The following is a 17,999-nucleotide window of genomic DNA, read 5'->3' on the forward strand; positions in this document are numbered from 1 at the left end:
TCCTGGATTGACGGGGAAAATGTCGTGACCAGATTCTTCCACGCCGTCTGTTTGGGGGGATAAAAAATGGATGGAATTATTTATTGGGAAAGTTAAGATAAACTAAAGGTACTAAAAGATATTTGCTTATGGGGACTGATGTCTTCGTAGAGAATGATTTTAAAGAAAACTAGTTTATATTTTCGTTACACATAACTGAAACAATTAAACCTCATGCAATCAGCTTTGTTCACCTTTAGAAATAAAATTTGAAGTTAAATACCAGTGTTCGGCCTCTTTTAGCTATTAGGCCACTGAATGACGGGACCATATAAGACCTAATATATAGATACACACTGCCATTGATATAACTCATTATTTTTCTACAGGTGCTTTATAACAGAGTAGCATTTTCTCTATTTTCAGAATTGCGAAAGATGATTGCTCAAACACTATCACAGAAGATGCATTTTCATGTCCTGGTACTGGAAACGTAGATGAAATACAACAAGAATCTTACAAAAAGAGAATTTATGTTCCGCTAATGAATATATCGTTATCATCTTTAGACGAAATATTTATACCGTACTGTCTGGTAAGTATAAATGTTTAAGTAATTAAGTTTTCACTGTTTAAATAGCACATTATTACTTTTCAAAATTGATAATCAAACATATTTTTTCGAAAATCATTTTTTATCGAAATTAATTTTTAAGCTTCGAAAGGAAAACACTTTATGCATATACAAGTACTTTATTATATAACCGAAGACATAATCACCAATATAATGTAAAGAAGAATGTTTGTTTGTTTGTTCGCGATATACTCAATCACTACTATAGTTATCGTCACCAAACTTTCTACAATTCTTTTCTGGGTCCTCGAAAAGGCTGACGTCCACTTTTTTCAAAAAAAAAAAAAAAAAAAAAAAAAAAAAATTCAATATACATATCTTTTACACGAATTTAACGACCTTTTTATAAGAAGCTCAGCGATCTGAAAGCTTTGCATTGCAACTCTGCAAAAGCATCAGAATACTCGGAGATATAAAAAAAATTGTGCTGCCGCTCGGAAAAACGCCATTATATGAATTTGTCTCGAATTTAGTAAAAAACTCGGCTTTGTAAGAGAAATATGTTGCACTGCCCAAATTAAAATATTTCAAAGTGTGATTTTGATTGCCAATAAAAACTCAATACTAATTCTGCTTTATACATGAATCTCGTAGAAAAATCTTGAATCTTATTTTCATAAATTGATGTTTCAGAACTATGTCTGAAGAAATGTCTAGGAATTATTTTAGAATGTTTTATTGAATGTGAAATAAAACTTTGCCTTAAAAAATTTTGAACTGCTTCAGATTCAAAGGAAAAATTATTATTGCGCAATTTCATAAATGTTATTGCGCAATTAAAAAAGTAATTTTAATCGCGCCATATTTATTGCGCACAAAGGTCATCATAATTTTGACTTCATTGTGCGAACTAAAGGAAGTATTATAATCACGAAAATTTTTGGGGTATCATATTTTAAATAAATTATCCATTTTGACCGCTATCGAATATAGTCTAACGATGTTTTTCCGAGATGTTTCGAGGACTAGGGATTGCAATATCGGACCAAAAGTTCAATAACTGTATTCGGTATTTTTTAGATCTTAATACCGGTAGTAGGAATTTAAGAGAAAGAAAGAAAACACAGATGTTCCTTTGTTTTATTTGCCAGATTTATTAGAGAAAGTAAATATAAAAAAAAATTATTTGTAACTTATAAATTATCAGAGTATATAAAGAATTACAAAAAGTAAAAAAAAAAAAAAAGGAACATCTAGGTATTTAAATAAAAAATAGTGTAAATATCACTATTCAGAATGTGGTACTATTACAAAAGTTTTAAATGTGATCTTAAAAAACATAATGCATCAATTGTACTGTCATTAAGCCTGGAAAATAATTTTGTGCAAATTTACGTTACCAGCTGTCGAAAACACTCTTTCAGCATCTACGCTACTAGTTGATGGTACTGTTAGCAATGCCCGATATACTTTTTTCAAGCCCACAAGCGGCCGAGCGGTAAAGTCGCTGAACACTGGTAGTTCGGTCCGAGGTTCGAATCCCGCGAACGGGCTGGCTGCATGGGTGTTTTCGTGGTTTTCCCCATGTGTAACGTGTATACGAGCCAGTTTCCTTTAGAAAGTCCTCCACGAAGGCTTCCCTCCCCTTAGGCAGATAGCCCTAGTGAGCTTTGCCATAATTAAATACACACACACAATACTTTTTTCAAATATTTACCTCTAAATCTCTCATCTTCAAATAAATCGATTTCTCGTCGGATAATTTTGGATATAACTGATTTCTGTATTGTATTTTGGTTTGTTGAAATTTTTTTAGTTATCGCTAATTCTAATTTTTGTTCAAGAGAAATTCACTTTTCACTATCGATATCGACATTACTGTCATCATCATCTTCGATAACTGTGCCGAATTCTTTTGAATGTAGATAGGTTTGTGGATAAAAAATGTTAAGAAAATTTAATATAAACTTGATCCAATTCGATTCGGTTAGTCTCTCTTCTTCTTTTTCTTTTCATTTTTAAAATTATTATAATTATGTAAATACATTTTCTATTTCGGTATGCCTTTCTTCTGCTCGATTTTTCAATTTAATATATAATTCTTCCGATAGTGATGTGTGCTGTTCTTTCAGTGACTACAACATGAAATTTATTGCTGCATTAGCTGTTAATAAATTAGAATCTTTCCGACATAATGCCTCCATAGCCAGTTTTATTGGAAGTAGAGCTGATTCAGTTTTGGATATTAAGTCGAATTCACAACTAGAAAAATTAATTTGCATGTTCAAGTCGATTATTGCTTTTTGTATTGGATTTTTCAGTTTAAAAATTCGTTCTATCATTAGGAGTAAACTGTTTCAACGTGTGTTAGAGTCTAATATTAACATATGTTCTGTTTTATTTTCAATTAGTATATATTTTTGTAATAAAGCATTTTTTGTAGGGGAATGTTTAAATATCTTAACAATTTTTCAAACTTTATTAATTATAGGAAGCAATTCTGAGTTAATATTTCATACTCATTAGCAATATCTTCAACAATTACATTGTCATTCTCTTCAATGTAGTATCACTCGGAACCAGAAGTTTCTATATCCACAGTATTTGGGTTCTTCTGTTCTTTATTTTTTGGGTATAATACATATATTACTTCTAATTGAATTCCATGAGCATAACACAATTGCTGATTTGCACCAATCAATTTCCAACTTTTTTCATAACCGTTGCTCCATCAGTCGTTATGGATACAATATCTTCTTTCAGGGATAATCCATGTTTCCCTAGTTTAGATTCAAGCACTTCCACACATTTTTCGATGCTTAAATTTCACACATTCCACTGTGCTTAAATTTGTATCTTCATCGGAATTATATTCTTTCCTCTTTAACAGATTTGTATTTCGTGTTTTGTTTTTAAATGTGTATCATACAAAACCAAACCGAAGTTCCGAAACCAAACCGAGTCCGCTTGTATTTCTTCCATTCACTTTAATAACTCTTGAAAATTTTTTACATTGTGCCACCATATTCTTTTCAACATATAAATAATGAAACCAAACCGAAGTATTATCAACAGATTTTTTATGTTCTTTAAAATTATTCTTATTCATTATCATGAGTTTATTAATTATGAGTATATAATAATTCTGAAAAATATTTTGAACCCTAAAGTATGATATGCAAATACAATGTGAATAACAATTTCACTAGTTTAAAATATATCGACAGTTTTCGAAATATTAGGCATTTTTTTTACAACTACAACCTTGTTTTCACAGATACCAATATCGGACTACGAATTCTGCTCGTGTGTAGTATCGCTCTGAGCTGTAATAGGAGAGGAGAGTTTTAGCTCGTCTTCTTGGATGTTTCACATATAGTATCACTTCTCTAGACTGTACGATGCAACTTTGTACTCACAGTCTAATTAATTTCGCCCGTTAGATAAAAACAAAAACGTATATTATTTTGCTATGTTAGCGACCTTTGAACATAAAGTGGAGACAGTTTAAAAAATTTCTAGTAAATACCGAAAAAGCGGTATTTAAACTGGTGAATACCGGTATTATAAAATTGTACAAATGGCTCAAAATACCGGTATTCGGTATACCGGTATACCAGTATTATAATCCCTAGTAAGGATAAAGGACTCTTTTACCCAAAACGGGTTACTAAAAGGATTTAAAATGGATAAGAAGAGATTTTTACGTCATGTCTGTACGTACGTACGTATGTGTGAATGTATGTATTTCGCATAACTTAAAAACGATTAGCCTCAGAAAGTTGAAATTTTATATATAGGACTTCTATAGCATATAGTAGTGCACTTCCCTTTTTGGTGTCAATCGGCCACACCAAAACGTATTATTATACTCACTCTGTTACTCGACTCCCTGACCTCGTTTTTGTATTTTTAAATGTTGGTAAAATGGGCATTTTCTGCTTTAAAAATGTTTGAATGATATTGTTCTTATCTTCCGGCTAAGGCTTTTATGCCTTTAGTTAATATGCATGCACCGAAAACTCTACCTTCTCGACCGCTGGCCGAATTGCTTGTTTTTGCTTAGAAAATCTTAATTTGAATTGCAAAAATTGTCTTTTTGGTTGTTTTAACTGTATTTGGTGTTTTGTGTTTTTCTATATTTTTAAATTTTTAATTAAGGTATTTTGAGTTTTTATCTTTTTTTTGCCTTGCCGTGAAGTCAGAACAATTAATTGAATGAGAAATCTATCTCTAATAAAATTCCAAGAAATAAGTTTTAAATGAAGTGCAAAAAAAATTGCATATAATTTAATATTCCGTATAAGGAAGTCATGTGGGTATACATCAGATTTTTAATTCTAGTTTACGACAAGAACACTTAGTAAATATTTTATGGATTAAATAGCACATTTTAATTTGAAAATCACACAGAAAAAGGATGTAAAGGAGCATTGGAAGCGAAGTATTTCTCTGAAGGATTGCATTAAAAATGCGTCATAGAAAGCACATCGCATAAATGCATAAGGGGCTTTAAAAAATTAAACTTTTCATGTTCAGAATTTAAATTTTTATTCACGGAATATATCTTAAACACTTGCATAAACATTATCCCTGCGACTGCCAATAATAATTTCGGTTTCAGATTGAATGTCACTGCCATCATAATTTAAATTTTGAGTAATATAAATCTCTTTTTTTTTTTTTTTTTTTTTGCAATATTAACCAATTCATTTTTTTTTAAATCAATGGTATTTTCATTAAGGTATTTTCGTTTTAGATACTAGTACACACGACTTTACCTTAGAGATGCCCAAAAGTGATAATCAATCCCGGCACATCCAATATTAACAAGATCTTAAATTCGTAATCGCATAGGTATATGTTTGCTTTGATAGATAAATAATGTATTCATGTACACAAGTATATCTAATTGCGACTTAATTTTTTTATTTTTGCAATTTTTATTTATTTATTTATTTATTTTCGAAAACGTTTTCATTTTATTGATCATCTTAACCTTTATTTTGCATTGTTACTCTAATACAGCAGTTTTAGAGAAAATCAAAATTGTCACGTTTTTGGTGCCTACGGAATGCAAAAGTTTAAACAACGAGGAAGCTTTGCGAGTGATTTACGTTCAAGCAACAACGGATCGTGCTGAATTCTGTCCCATAAATAATAGCTGAAGTCTTTTGCACGTTTTCAATGTGCGTAGAAGAAGCTGGTAAAGAAGCTTTTGCAAAAATATCAGAAAGAAAACATCTTTAGGAAAAACTGGTTAATCAAATGTCCGAAAGATTAAGAAAGGCGGAAAGAGGGATACAAAACCGAATAATATTCTTACATTATAAAACATCCCAGAGTGTTAAACTTCGCGAGATTATTATGAGCTTAATATTAATAAATACTTTCAGAGGTTTTTATTTTTAGTCCAAAGGGACAATTTGCCCTGAAGGACTATTTTCATTTTGGCATTTTGCGTTGGTTCACTATAAATGTTGGTTTACTTTTCGAATTGTTGCCACCCAATATTATCGCCCTGTGTTATATTTAAAGAAATTAAATAATAAAGAATCTCCATGAATCTATGTATGTTTCTAGCATTGAGATAAAACAACAGTACCTAAAGCCATCCAATTTCGAATAACGTAATCTTCTACCGAATTTGGTCATCTGGAAGCCCAAATTTAGAATTAGAAATTTGTTTTATTATCGATTTCATATTTTGTAACACATTAACGAATTTTTGATTAACAAACTCAAGGATTTCAAAGCGAACAATGGCAACACTGTTCGAAAAAAAAAAAACACATTTTTATCTCCAGCGCGCAAGACTGTGTATGGGAAATTCTAAAGCTTTGCTCATTTTAAAATTATTTTCCGATATAGCTGTTGAATTGAATTTTATGGTTTAAGTGCAACGAACATACTATTTAATAAATAATGGTAATACAGAAAACGTTAAAGAAACGGCCGTTGGGGCATAATTTATAATGTAAAATCTGAAAGCTTTTAGGGTTTTTTTTTATTATTATTATTATTTTTTTTTTTTTTTTTTTTTTTTTTTTTTAAGTTTGAATTTGAAGCAATCCAAAAACCAATTCATTTTTTTAAATCAAAGTTTGGCAAAGCTTTAAAATTATATTGATAAATTACTTATGGTATTTTCTTGATTGTAATTAAAAACGACTCTCTCACTTTGTATCTTGATTACTTTTCTTTTGCCGTACATCCAATCCGAAATCAAACACATTTAAAGCTGGCAGAAATTTTTATGTGTAATGAATGCGAAAGCCGCCATTCTATACGAAATGTTTCGTCCGTAACATCTAGCTATTTTTCCAGTTTCAGTATTGTTGCATTAGCATGTATGATAATATGTAACATACTTTCAGTGTCTAGATGGATTGACAGAATGCTAATTGTTTGATTACAAATATCATTTATATCATTAGAGTAATACTAGTCAGATATGTAATTATCAAGTGACTCAATTCCGACTTATTAAAAAACACGCGTGGCATAATCTGAAGTCTTACTTGGCAGAATTTGGGTGACAACGTATACACATCGCAACGTATACTCTTTTAACAACTGTATTGTATACTCTTTTAACAACGTATACTCTTTTAACAACTGTATTGAGATAAATGAAAACTGGATCTCTCCGCAGGATATTATTGAAAATATATTGAGACGTATATCACACTAGATGATATGTGGGAGGATATATTGAGGCGCATATCATTAACGAATCTTCTTGTATACGAAAGAATGAATATCGCTAATAAACTATTTTAAATTTGAACTTAATAATTTCTTTCATTGAACATCTAAATGAAATATCATGTAAATTATGATCTGAAAATTCATGTGTTTTAACTTAATCTAATTTCAATAACTTTTATATTTTCAGCATCTCGATTCAAAAGCTCACGTCGGGCAGATAATTTGGTTTCATGTCTTCAAAGTTCTATCGATTTTATTTGAAGATAATGCAGATGATGAGTTACTTTTTGCATTTGCAAAGAAGATTCTAAAAGTTCGACTTTTTAAGCATCTCTGGGATGTGAAAATGAATGAAACCTATTTATCTAATTGGTACGTTTCTGCTTTACTTTATTAAATAGACTCTTTTTTACCCCTTCAAAGTTTTGTTGAAATGATCGTTTGCAAATTACGGTGAATATATCCAGTATTTATGCTGGTTTTAATAAATGCAAATTAAATAAAATATTATACTGAAATAGACTTAACAGAATCTTTAAGCCATATGATTATAAAATGTTCAACTTGTACATCGATTGTCAGTTACACTTTACCTACAAATAAAGGCCGAGTGGATGAAATCACTGAACACTAGTAGTTCTTATCCCGGGAAATGAGCTGGCTATACGAACATTTTCATAGTTTCCTTCATCTATAACATGAATACAAGCTAGTTTTCTATAGAATGGGCTACACAGAGACATTCCTTTCCCTAGGCAGAGAGCCCTGCCGTGCTTTAGCATCAAATAATCCAATCTAGTCTAATGCTTTGTGACTTACAGGCCTTTCCTTGCTATTATTTCAATGATGTTCAGTCTGATCATTACATGGCTTATCGAATAAACAGTATTTTAAAATTATTCAAATTGTATTTTTTTTTTTTTTTCTTTTACATTAATTCAGATTTTAACGCAAAATAAAATGAAGTAACTATAGAAACTAAAAAATCAGTTTAAGAGTCTTTTTTGACTATTCATGTTATAAGCTATTTCTCCCGCCTTCTAAGTATCTCTTCGTGGTGTAGTGGTCAGCACACTCGGCGCGTATTTGAGTGGTCCGTGGTTCGAGTTCAGGCGAGGGCATATTAATTTTCATCTCTCCTGCTTCGAAATAACCTAATGTCTCTACAATGTTTTTCTTACCTTTACTTTTTTTTAATTTAATGGCTTATTACCAGGTAGTTGCAGAAGCGCTCGAAGAGCTCTGTATCAAGATTAAGGATTTAATTAGTTATAATCAGTTCCAATTTTTTATTTCCTTTTTTAATACAATTATCTACTGCTGCTCACTCTGCTGATTATCTTTTCCTGTGTTTTATCCTGAATTTAAAATTTATACTATTACATTATAAAATAGCAATCAGTTGCTTCCTAATTAAACATTTCCGGATAGCTGTTCGGTTTTAAAGCATTTTCATTGAAAGTGAATTAGTGTAATGTATGATTCTTGTTATTAATTTTATTTGATATTTCTGTTTTAAATAATGTATACTTTATTTTCGTTTTCAAAGCGATTTTGTAGATGTAAAAGACGTTTGCAATCAGTGCCTGAAAAACGTATTACATTGTTTTCTCAAGAAATCTGATCCTTCAGATACATATATGGAAACAGTAGACAGTGGAATCGTTCATCTTGACTGTAAGTGTTGTTTGCGGAGCAATATTTTTAATAATAATAGCCAAAATTAATTTTAAAAAACCCATTTTCATTTTAAAATGTGGATTAGTTGACCACTCCCATCTACAGTATACTCCTTATGGAAGAGTAATAAAGCGAATTATCATATAGGGTGAATTTATCACAATTTTTAGCAGTACAGATTATTCTAACTATAAAAAGATAAAAAATAGCATACCTAGTGCGCTTAAGTCTAAGCTTTTAGTCGTGATACAATAAATATATAGTCAATAATTTACTACTAGAAGTGGCTAATCAGTAATTACACCTAGAGGAGGCAACATTTTGTTGTATATTGCATTTTTCAGCGAGTAATATAGTTCAGAATTTTGGGTTTCATAGTTTTCTGTATCTTAATTAAATAGGAACATACTGTACGTGAATGATAATTAATTTATTATAAGGCCGGCATATGTTTAATAATAAATTATAAGGCCGCCGTATGTTTTTATACGATTTGTGGGTTAAGAACAATTGTTTTAGAAACTGTAAAAAGGATATCTTCCTTATTCTTTGAATGAAATATCCGAAATCTTTTGCAGTTTCATTGCATAGGAGTCATATCTATACTTACAAATTTTTGACACTAAACCTTAATCTTTTTATGACTATCAAATCGTAGAGGCACTTCACGAAGCTAAAAAAAAAATAAAGAAATAAGTAAATAAATAAAAATGGCGTCGGTTAAGAAGGTGTAAATAGAAAACACGGTTAAACACATGGTAATGGAAAGCAATTACTCTTTTAGGTAGCTGCAGCGCAGCAACGAAAAAATATAGCCCCGCCACAAATGAAAACTTCCTGCTTAAGATAATCAAGAATTAATTAAAACGTAAATAAGAAAAAAAAATTCTTTTAGTGATATTAAATCAACTAGCGTCGCAAATAACTGTATACATTGCCTTTAGGATTTCTAGGATTTCTTGAACAGATTTGTGCGAGCAAATTTTGGTTTTATAAGTTCGCTAGATCTTAACTTCATAGCATCATCACTTATTCTTTTGGCTCGCATAGCCTAAAAACATTTAGTTCTGACTCTTGTGAAAACGTTTGTAAACCCTCATCTAGAGCGAAGATCGGCAAAGGATTTCTTAAGAGATTAAGAACTCGTAGATTAAGAAGCCTTTTAATATTGTTTATTCGACTGCAGCAAGACTTTTGTGATCAGTCTTCCATACATTATGCATAGTATATTATATACATGATTTTACATCCGTATGAATTCATCCAATGAATGTTGATCATTTAATGCCCTTTCAGTTGAGGTTAATGTCGCCCATAGTAATCAGGGAAGCCTGCTGCATACTGAAGGCCCGGATATTTGTAAATGTATAGTGTCTTTGCGGCATGGGAGCACTCTAAATATGTAATGAGTCGAAAGTCCTCTGGTGTGGTTTGGTGGTATGGGAGAGATTCCACCCCGGACCACCTCCTGGTATTCTCTACCTTAAAATAGGGTGGAACGTAGAAGTTTAACCTCTTTGAGGCCCTGGTGACCATTCTTCCCTGAAATTACATGGTCAACACAATAACAACTCGAGGTTTATCACCTCTTGAAGCATTCAGTAGCCATTTAACAATACAAAACTGTGAGAATATTCTAAAAAATTCAGGGCCCAACTTTCTTGTGTTTGGCACGTATCAATATTTCCCGAATATTACCGACATTCCCTAATTTCGGTCTTTCACAGTTACATGCATAAAAACAGAGTTCTTAAATTTGGCAAAAAGCTTTTGGCAGAGACACTTGGTCATCTCAATATGAATTTTCGCATAGCTTCTGAATTTACTTCAATCGCCTATGCTAGCCATGTCTGCTCACATGAGTTGAGGACATGAGCCAAAACTTATAACGAACTTTGTCTTGTGAGTATCGCATTTTAAATACTTAAGTTTTATTTTAGCGTTTGCATTTGGTTAATCTGCAAGTATCGGAGTCTTTTATTATTAGATGGGTTGTGAAAATCGCTAGACTGAAGATGTAATTGTTTTAATCTTTCTCCCGACTTGATGTTACTTTTCAAGGACGAGGCAATAATTTTCCTTATTGTCTTCACAGAGCCAGAATTTAACATTTAAGATGGTTAGGCTTTGTACTTGCTAATTCAGAAATGCTTAGGAAACTGGACACACAATTTACGTTTCATATCAAGCTATTTTTCGCGCTGAATATGTGTTTAAAGAACCGTTGGACCATATTTTAGATTTTTATTACTATTTTATTCACTTAGGGGTAAAGCTGTCAATTCGCTTTGTTTATCACCTTTTTTTTTTAGACTGGGCAAATGTTTCTATCTCTTATACTATTTTTAACGTTTCCATTTTGCTACAATCACGAAGAGATTGCTTAAATGGAATTAGACTAGTAATTGTTAGCGTTAGAAATTGTCAATAATACATTCCAATCGAATTTGTGCCTTAAAAATAAGAACAGTTTTGGTGGTTTCGCTGGAACGACCTAAATAAAATAAAATAATCCATTGGCAGATTCTGTTCTCATGTCAAAATACAGGTTAGTAAAGAAATTGCGTAAAAACTCAACAAATATTGAAATTAATTATTTGTTTATTAATACAAAAGTTAATAGCTCTCTTAAAAAATGACATTTTTAAGCCTTTTCCTATTATGTGTAATTTTATTAATGAAAATAAATTACCTTTTTTGTATTACAAAAATTGTTGAATTAAATAAAAACAAAATCTTTTAGCAGCAGTTTTGCAATGAAATGAATTATAGGTATTTAATTATTGCTTAATCAGATGAGACAAAGATGTCATATTTTTTAGCCAGGGCATGAAAACTTCTTAAAAAAATCTGATTAAAATTATAATATTGTTTATATCTTATGCATTGTCATAGGCTCCTTTCAAGAATGTGCTTATTTCCTATCGCAGAAATGTGACGTAACTGAAAACAGCTCTTCCGCATCCAGCATCGCTTCGGCTCAAGTAGCTTTCCTGTGTCTATGTTACATATCCTTTACTAATGAAGAAATGTAAGTTTATATTTACAATTATTTTCTGATTTAAAAATTTTCCTCAAAATGAATCATATTAACAAACTATTGAATAACGGAAGAACATATACTTATTTTTTTTTTTTTTTCCTTTAGGTTAATCGATGTTAAATTGCTAATTCCTCATTTGGCGTATTATATCACGTGTAATTACGAGACCTTCAACTCTTCGGAAATTATAGTGAAACATTTGATATATATTATCGCTGTAAGTTGCGTGTTTTGTTTAACTTATGATATCATTTGAAAGATAATTTATTGCTTTTTAGAGTTAATATAAAATTTCTCTTTCGAGTTATGTCTAGCACCTTTCATTAAAAGAAGGGAAGATATTTTTCCAAAAAATGTAACTTATATATAGTATGGCTTCGGAAATGAAATTTATTTTGAATGAGATATTTGAAGAAAAACTGTGCTTATAATTACATATGGAGTGATTAAATACAGAATCAAATAGCAAAAAATGGTACTTTTCCGTTTCGCCGGTGCAAACTTCGCCAAACAGACTTTATTGGCGACAACATACGGTATACACACACAAAACAAAATATGTTAACAAATGTTAGTTTTAAGAATTTTTTTATTTTGAAGGCATAAAAATTTTAATATCTTTTAAAATTTTGTAAAAAAGCCAATAACTAAAGACAATAAACTTTTGAAAAGACATTAATTTAAGAATTTATTATGCTTTCATGGTTCAAAAAGCTGATTCATCAGTTCGTATCACGTGACCCCAAGTGATCTCATCTCCCGTAAATTATGCTACAAAAATCTAATTCTCTCGGTAATTATCTACATTAATTTCAAGTTAAATCTTAATTTGGAATACAAGTTTAAATGCAAGAATTATTTCAATTCGTACCAACAGCTTGCTCAGAAATTATGTAAAACCGCAGTGCTTTGCTAGTGTATTCTCATTAGAAGTGATGAAGTTAACCCTTGACTTTGCCCTTTCTACATTTTCGCCTTCGGGTGAGCGGTGTCATTGCATTCTAATTGACTTGATTATCGCGAATGTCCTTAGGGCATAAAATTGTACTATCTGCTAAAAATTCTATGTAATTGTATGCCAGTATTGAAAGAACCAATCAATTTGATAAGAAATGGCTGCGACTTGTTTTGAAAATGAGGCGTAAAAGATTACCAACGAGAATATTCCGTTTGGCATGAGTTGTACCATTATTGGAAACTTTATCGCTTGCGCCGGCAAAACGGAAAAGTACCCAAAAAATATTAGAAATTTACTGAAATTCTGAAGAAAGTATTGTTAGTATTAAATAAAACTTGCTCAAACTGGAAAATTTTATTTAAATATAAAATTTGAAGTATAAATTTTATTAAATATAAAATAAATTTTAATATTCATTAAAAATGTATTTAAATATAAAATATAAATAAATAAGTTATAAAAAATAAAATTTAAGTGTAAGATACTTATAACTCTTTACAAACTATCGTCAAAATATAATTTTTAATCCAAGCCAAATGATAAAAAATAAGCAACTCTGAATTATACTTTATATTAACAGTAGCCCCTTAATTCCTCCTCTTCGTTTGTGCCCTCCCCCCTCTATTCCCAAAGTGGTAATAACTATCTCCAGACTGCTTCAAATCTAAAACTAATTTTGCATTGTGCAATCATAACCTTCTTCATTGCGTATAGACCCTGGCAATCCAACTGTGTACTTTCTATCTCTAAACTAAGCTTGCTACCTAAGCTTGATAACGTTTCTGGCTTGACTGCTTCTGTTAAAAATGTAATGCGTCATCACCAAAATTGTGTGGTGCAGATTGTCCCCATTGTGATGTGTCATGAAAGTAATCAACAAGAAATATTTTCCACAAATAATCGAATGTCACTGCATTTTGCGGCTTTGAAAAATGTTTCCAGCATTTGAGTTGCAAACTCTAATATCAATTAAAAGCAAAAATAACGAAAAATTGTGAATATTATCTTATACGTTTCACAAGATAGTCTGCTATACGCAGACTAGATAACTACGGAAAATAATTCAGTCAGTGGAAGATTTCAGAAGATTTGTCCGTAAGTTACTAAACAATTTTACGTTTTTTTCGTCCGACATTGTGTAAATTTTAGGTGTATTTTAAATTATTTTAATAAATTTGAGTTTTCTTGATACACAGCGAGTACATTGGGAATAAATTTTTGGAACTCTTCATCCCTTTTTGCTTCTTAAAAATAGATTCTCTAATCGATATTTGTTTTCATAATTTCGGAACTTTGGTACGATCGAATATTTTTTTCTTTTTTATCGAAAGCTTTATTTTAAAAGAACTATGTTTACAAACATCAGTGCATGTATATGGATGTTCCTTTTGTAATATATGGTTCCTAAAACGTTTATTTTAAACATTTCTTGGGTTACTTAAAATACTGTAAAAAGTCTGGAAAAGTTAAATCTCTGGAAAACATTTCCCAAAAGTGTTTAGGTTATTGCCTGTAAATATTTAGGTTTTTGTCTATAAATGTTTAGGTCTGAGAATTAAAATAATTTTTTATTAAACAATTTTGAAAAATCAGTTGAATTTTGACTTATGCAAAATTGCCCGATAGTTCATGTAATAGTTTCAAATAACATATTTCAGAAAGTGCTAAAAATAATTTCAAAATTTATTCCAAAGATCTGACGGGGGATTAGAGCGCCTAAAAGTGCTTCAGCAACATAAGGATGATTTTTAACAATTAGTTAATACTAACTTTAATATAAAAAAATCAAGTAATTTTTCATATTTGTAGTAACGCAAGAAAATATAATTAAATTCCTTTTCTTTTATAAATCTTTCATAAAAAATTTACATACTTTCCGATCGCAGTTTAATAGCTTACATATGGATGGAATTTTTCCAAAGAAAAATGCCTAACGATATATTTTTTGGAACAATTAACTTCTCATTTCCTTACCATCTTGCATGAAAAATAAATATCAGTATAAGATAAAAATTAAAATGACGATCAAAGTATTCGGAAATTAAAATAAATACGAATGTAAATTTTAGAATTTTGTTTAAAATTTCATTTTTAGAAATTTATCTACTGGCTGACATCTAATGTTAGCCGGTATATAAAATTAGAAGGAAACACTGAAGCTTTTTCATTCCGTTTCCACTTTCGCACATTTTTCCAAATAAATTGTTTTTTCTTTTAGGTCTGCATGTATGAATGTGTTTCCAAAGGTATAAAGCTGGATACTGGACTTAGTGAAGGTTAGATTTTCCCATACAATTTTTTCCCAATAACATGTCGGTCACATGTAACTAATTTCAGAAAATGTTATGCACTTGTATACGATAATACTTAAATAAATAATATTAGTAAATAACTAAAATTATTACACACGCACGCATGCATATATACACACATGTAATATTATATTATCAGAGAGTGATTCAAAAATATTATTGTATTATATAGGTAGATCCAAAAAGGGAAACATGCTATTTACTTTAAAAGCCCTTTGTTCGTGCAAGATGTAGATGAATTTTTCTTGAGCAGAACAAAATTTTATGATTGACCAGTACTTCGCAGCGAATAAATTTGATTGCAATGTCATCTTTCTCAGATTCTTTGATTTCAGCTGCAAGATTTAATACCCATTTTATCTATTTTTTCCGAGTGCTTAAGAGATGGGTGGCTACTTTATTTCTTACGGTGAAAACGCTTAGTTTCACAGAATCAGGTTACCAAGCAAAAGATCATTATTCTTTGTTGAATCATTGAATATTTGGGAAGGTTTCTTTAAACATTTCAGCAATTTTTCCGTAAGAATGCGCTACGAATGACACTTTGAGGCACGGTGTGTCCGGTTTGGGCACACATAAAATTTTCTCACTGTACACGTAGAAAAATTGAATGAAAAAAGATTTAAAGATTTATAGGTTACTTAGCTATCTTTAACAATATATGCATACAGTCCTGGCAAGTTTTAATTAATGATAGCTGTGATAATTTTAATCATGTGAAGACGAATTTTTTATTACTGATTCGCTATGGAAATGGGCTCTTTGTGGACATTATATAAAATATATATCTTGTATACATGTAATTAAATTTATAGAAATTTCATCCCATCTCATTTTAGATCATTCCTTTAAAATGAAACCATTGTTCTGGAAACCATCATTCAAGATATATTATTTTATTGCGTAGAGACATTAGGTTATTTTGTATCAAGATGACATGAAAAACGAGCATACCTTCTCCGGGACTCCAACCTGAACCTCTCGAATACGCGACGAGTGGGCTACCGTTACACCACGAAGGCATGCAAAAAGGAGGGAGAAAATACCTTATAAACGGGTCAGTCCATAAGTTTGCGCGCATTAAGAATATGCGTGGAATTCACTATGACGCATTTACTAAAACAATACAATTTTTAACCTGTTGAAACTTGTCATCGTTTGACTAACATATTATTCAGTTCATCACCCACTTTCGTAAATATCGAACGCATTTTAGTACCCATAGAAGATGAATATAGATAATCAGTACAAACGTGCTGTGCTACATGTTTTATTTTCGTGTGGTGAATCTGCCAGGTCTGCAGCGATAAACATTAATAGTGTACATGGTAAATACACTATTAGTGTAAGGACTGCCCAGAAATGGTTTAAAAAAATTTAAGTTTGAAAAAGCAGCATGAAAGATGAACCCAGTTTAGGACGTTTTGAACTGTTAGAACCAAATCAAACGATTAATTCAGAATTTTATAGTGAATAACTTTGCCGTCTAAACTCAGAATTGATCAAAAAACACCCACGATCAAGAAAGTGTTGTTTCATCATGATAACGCTAGACCGCATACGGCTCGATAAACGCTGCAAAAAATGAGTGCATTTAATTGGGAGCTTTTGCCACATCCTGCATACTCCCCAGATATTGCTCCAAGTGATTTTCACTTATTTCGTGCCTTGCATTTTTTTTTTTTTTTTTTTTTTTTTTTTTTTTTTTTACTGGGAAAACATTTAATTCTAAACAGGATGTACACAATGAAGTTTCAAGTTTTTTGAATCAAAACAAGAGTCTTTCTACAGCAATGGCATAAAAAAGCTGCCTGTAAGATGGCGAGACATTGTAGATAATGGAGGAAAATATATAATTCATTAAAATGTTAAATTGTGTTTTTTTATATTATTTAAAAATTTACCAAAAAATGCGCAAGAATTTATGGACTGACCTAATATTTTCCCTTTTAAAGGGCGACTGCGAATTAAGGGACCCAATGGCCAAATCCTGGTGGGGAAGAATCATCGTCCACCACCTTTTAGCTCGGGCGCCACTGTAGAGTCATTCGGATGTCTGATGTAGGAAACACGAAATATGAGCAATGCACTTGCCGGGACTCGAACCTGGACCTCTCGAATGCGGGCCGAATGTGCTACCGTTACACTACGAAGGCATGCAAAAAGGAGGGAGAAAATACCTTATAATTCTAAAACGCTCTATAACGGTAGTATGGTGGATGTGGCTATAAATCGGTTAACAATGGTAGAGGAATGGTGCCCAAGCTCCCGTCACTCACTCGCTCTGAAAAGGTAGTAAAAACCTATAATGGCAAAAATGCTAGTTCTTCAAATGAAGCTAGGTTTTGATTTCTATTTTCTGTTCAACATCAGCTGTAATAATGTATTATTTACAATTACACTGGTTTTGTGACATTTCATATTTATTAATTATTGTCATATTAAATTTTAGACCAAACGGCCTTTGTCCCTGAGGGACTATTGTTTTCATTTCGCGATTTTCCGTTGAATCACTCTGAATGTCCGTTTCACTTTTCAAACTGTTTCCATCAAATATTTTCTCCCTGTATTATACTTGAAGAAGTTAAATAAGGAAGAATCTGCATAAATGTTTCTCGCATTGTGATAAAACAACGGTACCTAGAGCCATCCAATTTGAATGACGTAATCCTACTGCGGGCATCTGGAAGCCTTAATTTGAAATTATTTGAGGCTATTAATTTAGTTCTGGTATTTTGTGGC

The 17,999-nt window shown here is 31.1% G+C and overlaps 1 protein-coding gene across 10 annotated transcripts in view; it reads left to right on the forward strand.

Moving 5' to 3' along the window:
- The window catches only part of LOC118181277 (meiosis inhibitor protein 1-like), a 223,644-nt gene that overhangs the window by 141,355 nt on the left and 64,290 nt on the right, over nucleotides 1-17,999 (forward strand). For all 10 annotated transcript variants that reach the window (XR_015041844.1, XR_015041845.1, XR_015041843.1 and 7 more), the window contains exons 12-17: nucleotides 406-574; nucleotides 7,452-7,636; nucleotides 8,814-8,941; nucleotides 11,840-11,975; nucleotides 12,093-12,204; nucleotides 15,164-15,221. Coding sequence is in view for 7 of the 10 variants with exons in the window: in XM_085819592.1 (XP_085675718.1) it covers nucleotides 406-574; nucleotides 7,452-7,636; nucleotides 8,814-8,941; nucleotides 11,840-11,975; nucleotides 12,093-12,204; nucleotides 15,164-15,221 (788 nt within the window). In the remaining 3 variants the exon portion in view is untranslated. The remainder of the gene's footprint in view (nucleotides 1-405; nucleotides 575-7,451; nucleotides 7,637-8,813; nucleotides 8,942-11,839; nucleotides 11,976-12,092; nucleotides 12,205-15,163; nucleotides 15,222-17,999) is intronic.

Source organism: Stegodyphus dumicola, chromosome 6, assembly GCF_044657685.1.
Source record: "Stegodyphus dumicola isolate Sdum_Otavi_A_Nest chromosome 6, ASM4465768v1".
In the NCBI taxonomy this organism is placed as follows: domain Eukaryota; kingdom Metazoa; phylum Arthropoda; class Arachnida; order Araneae; family Eresidae; genus Stegodyphus; species Stegodyphus dumicola.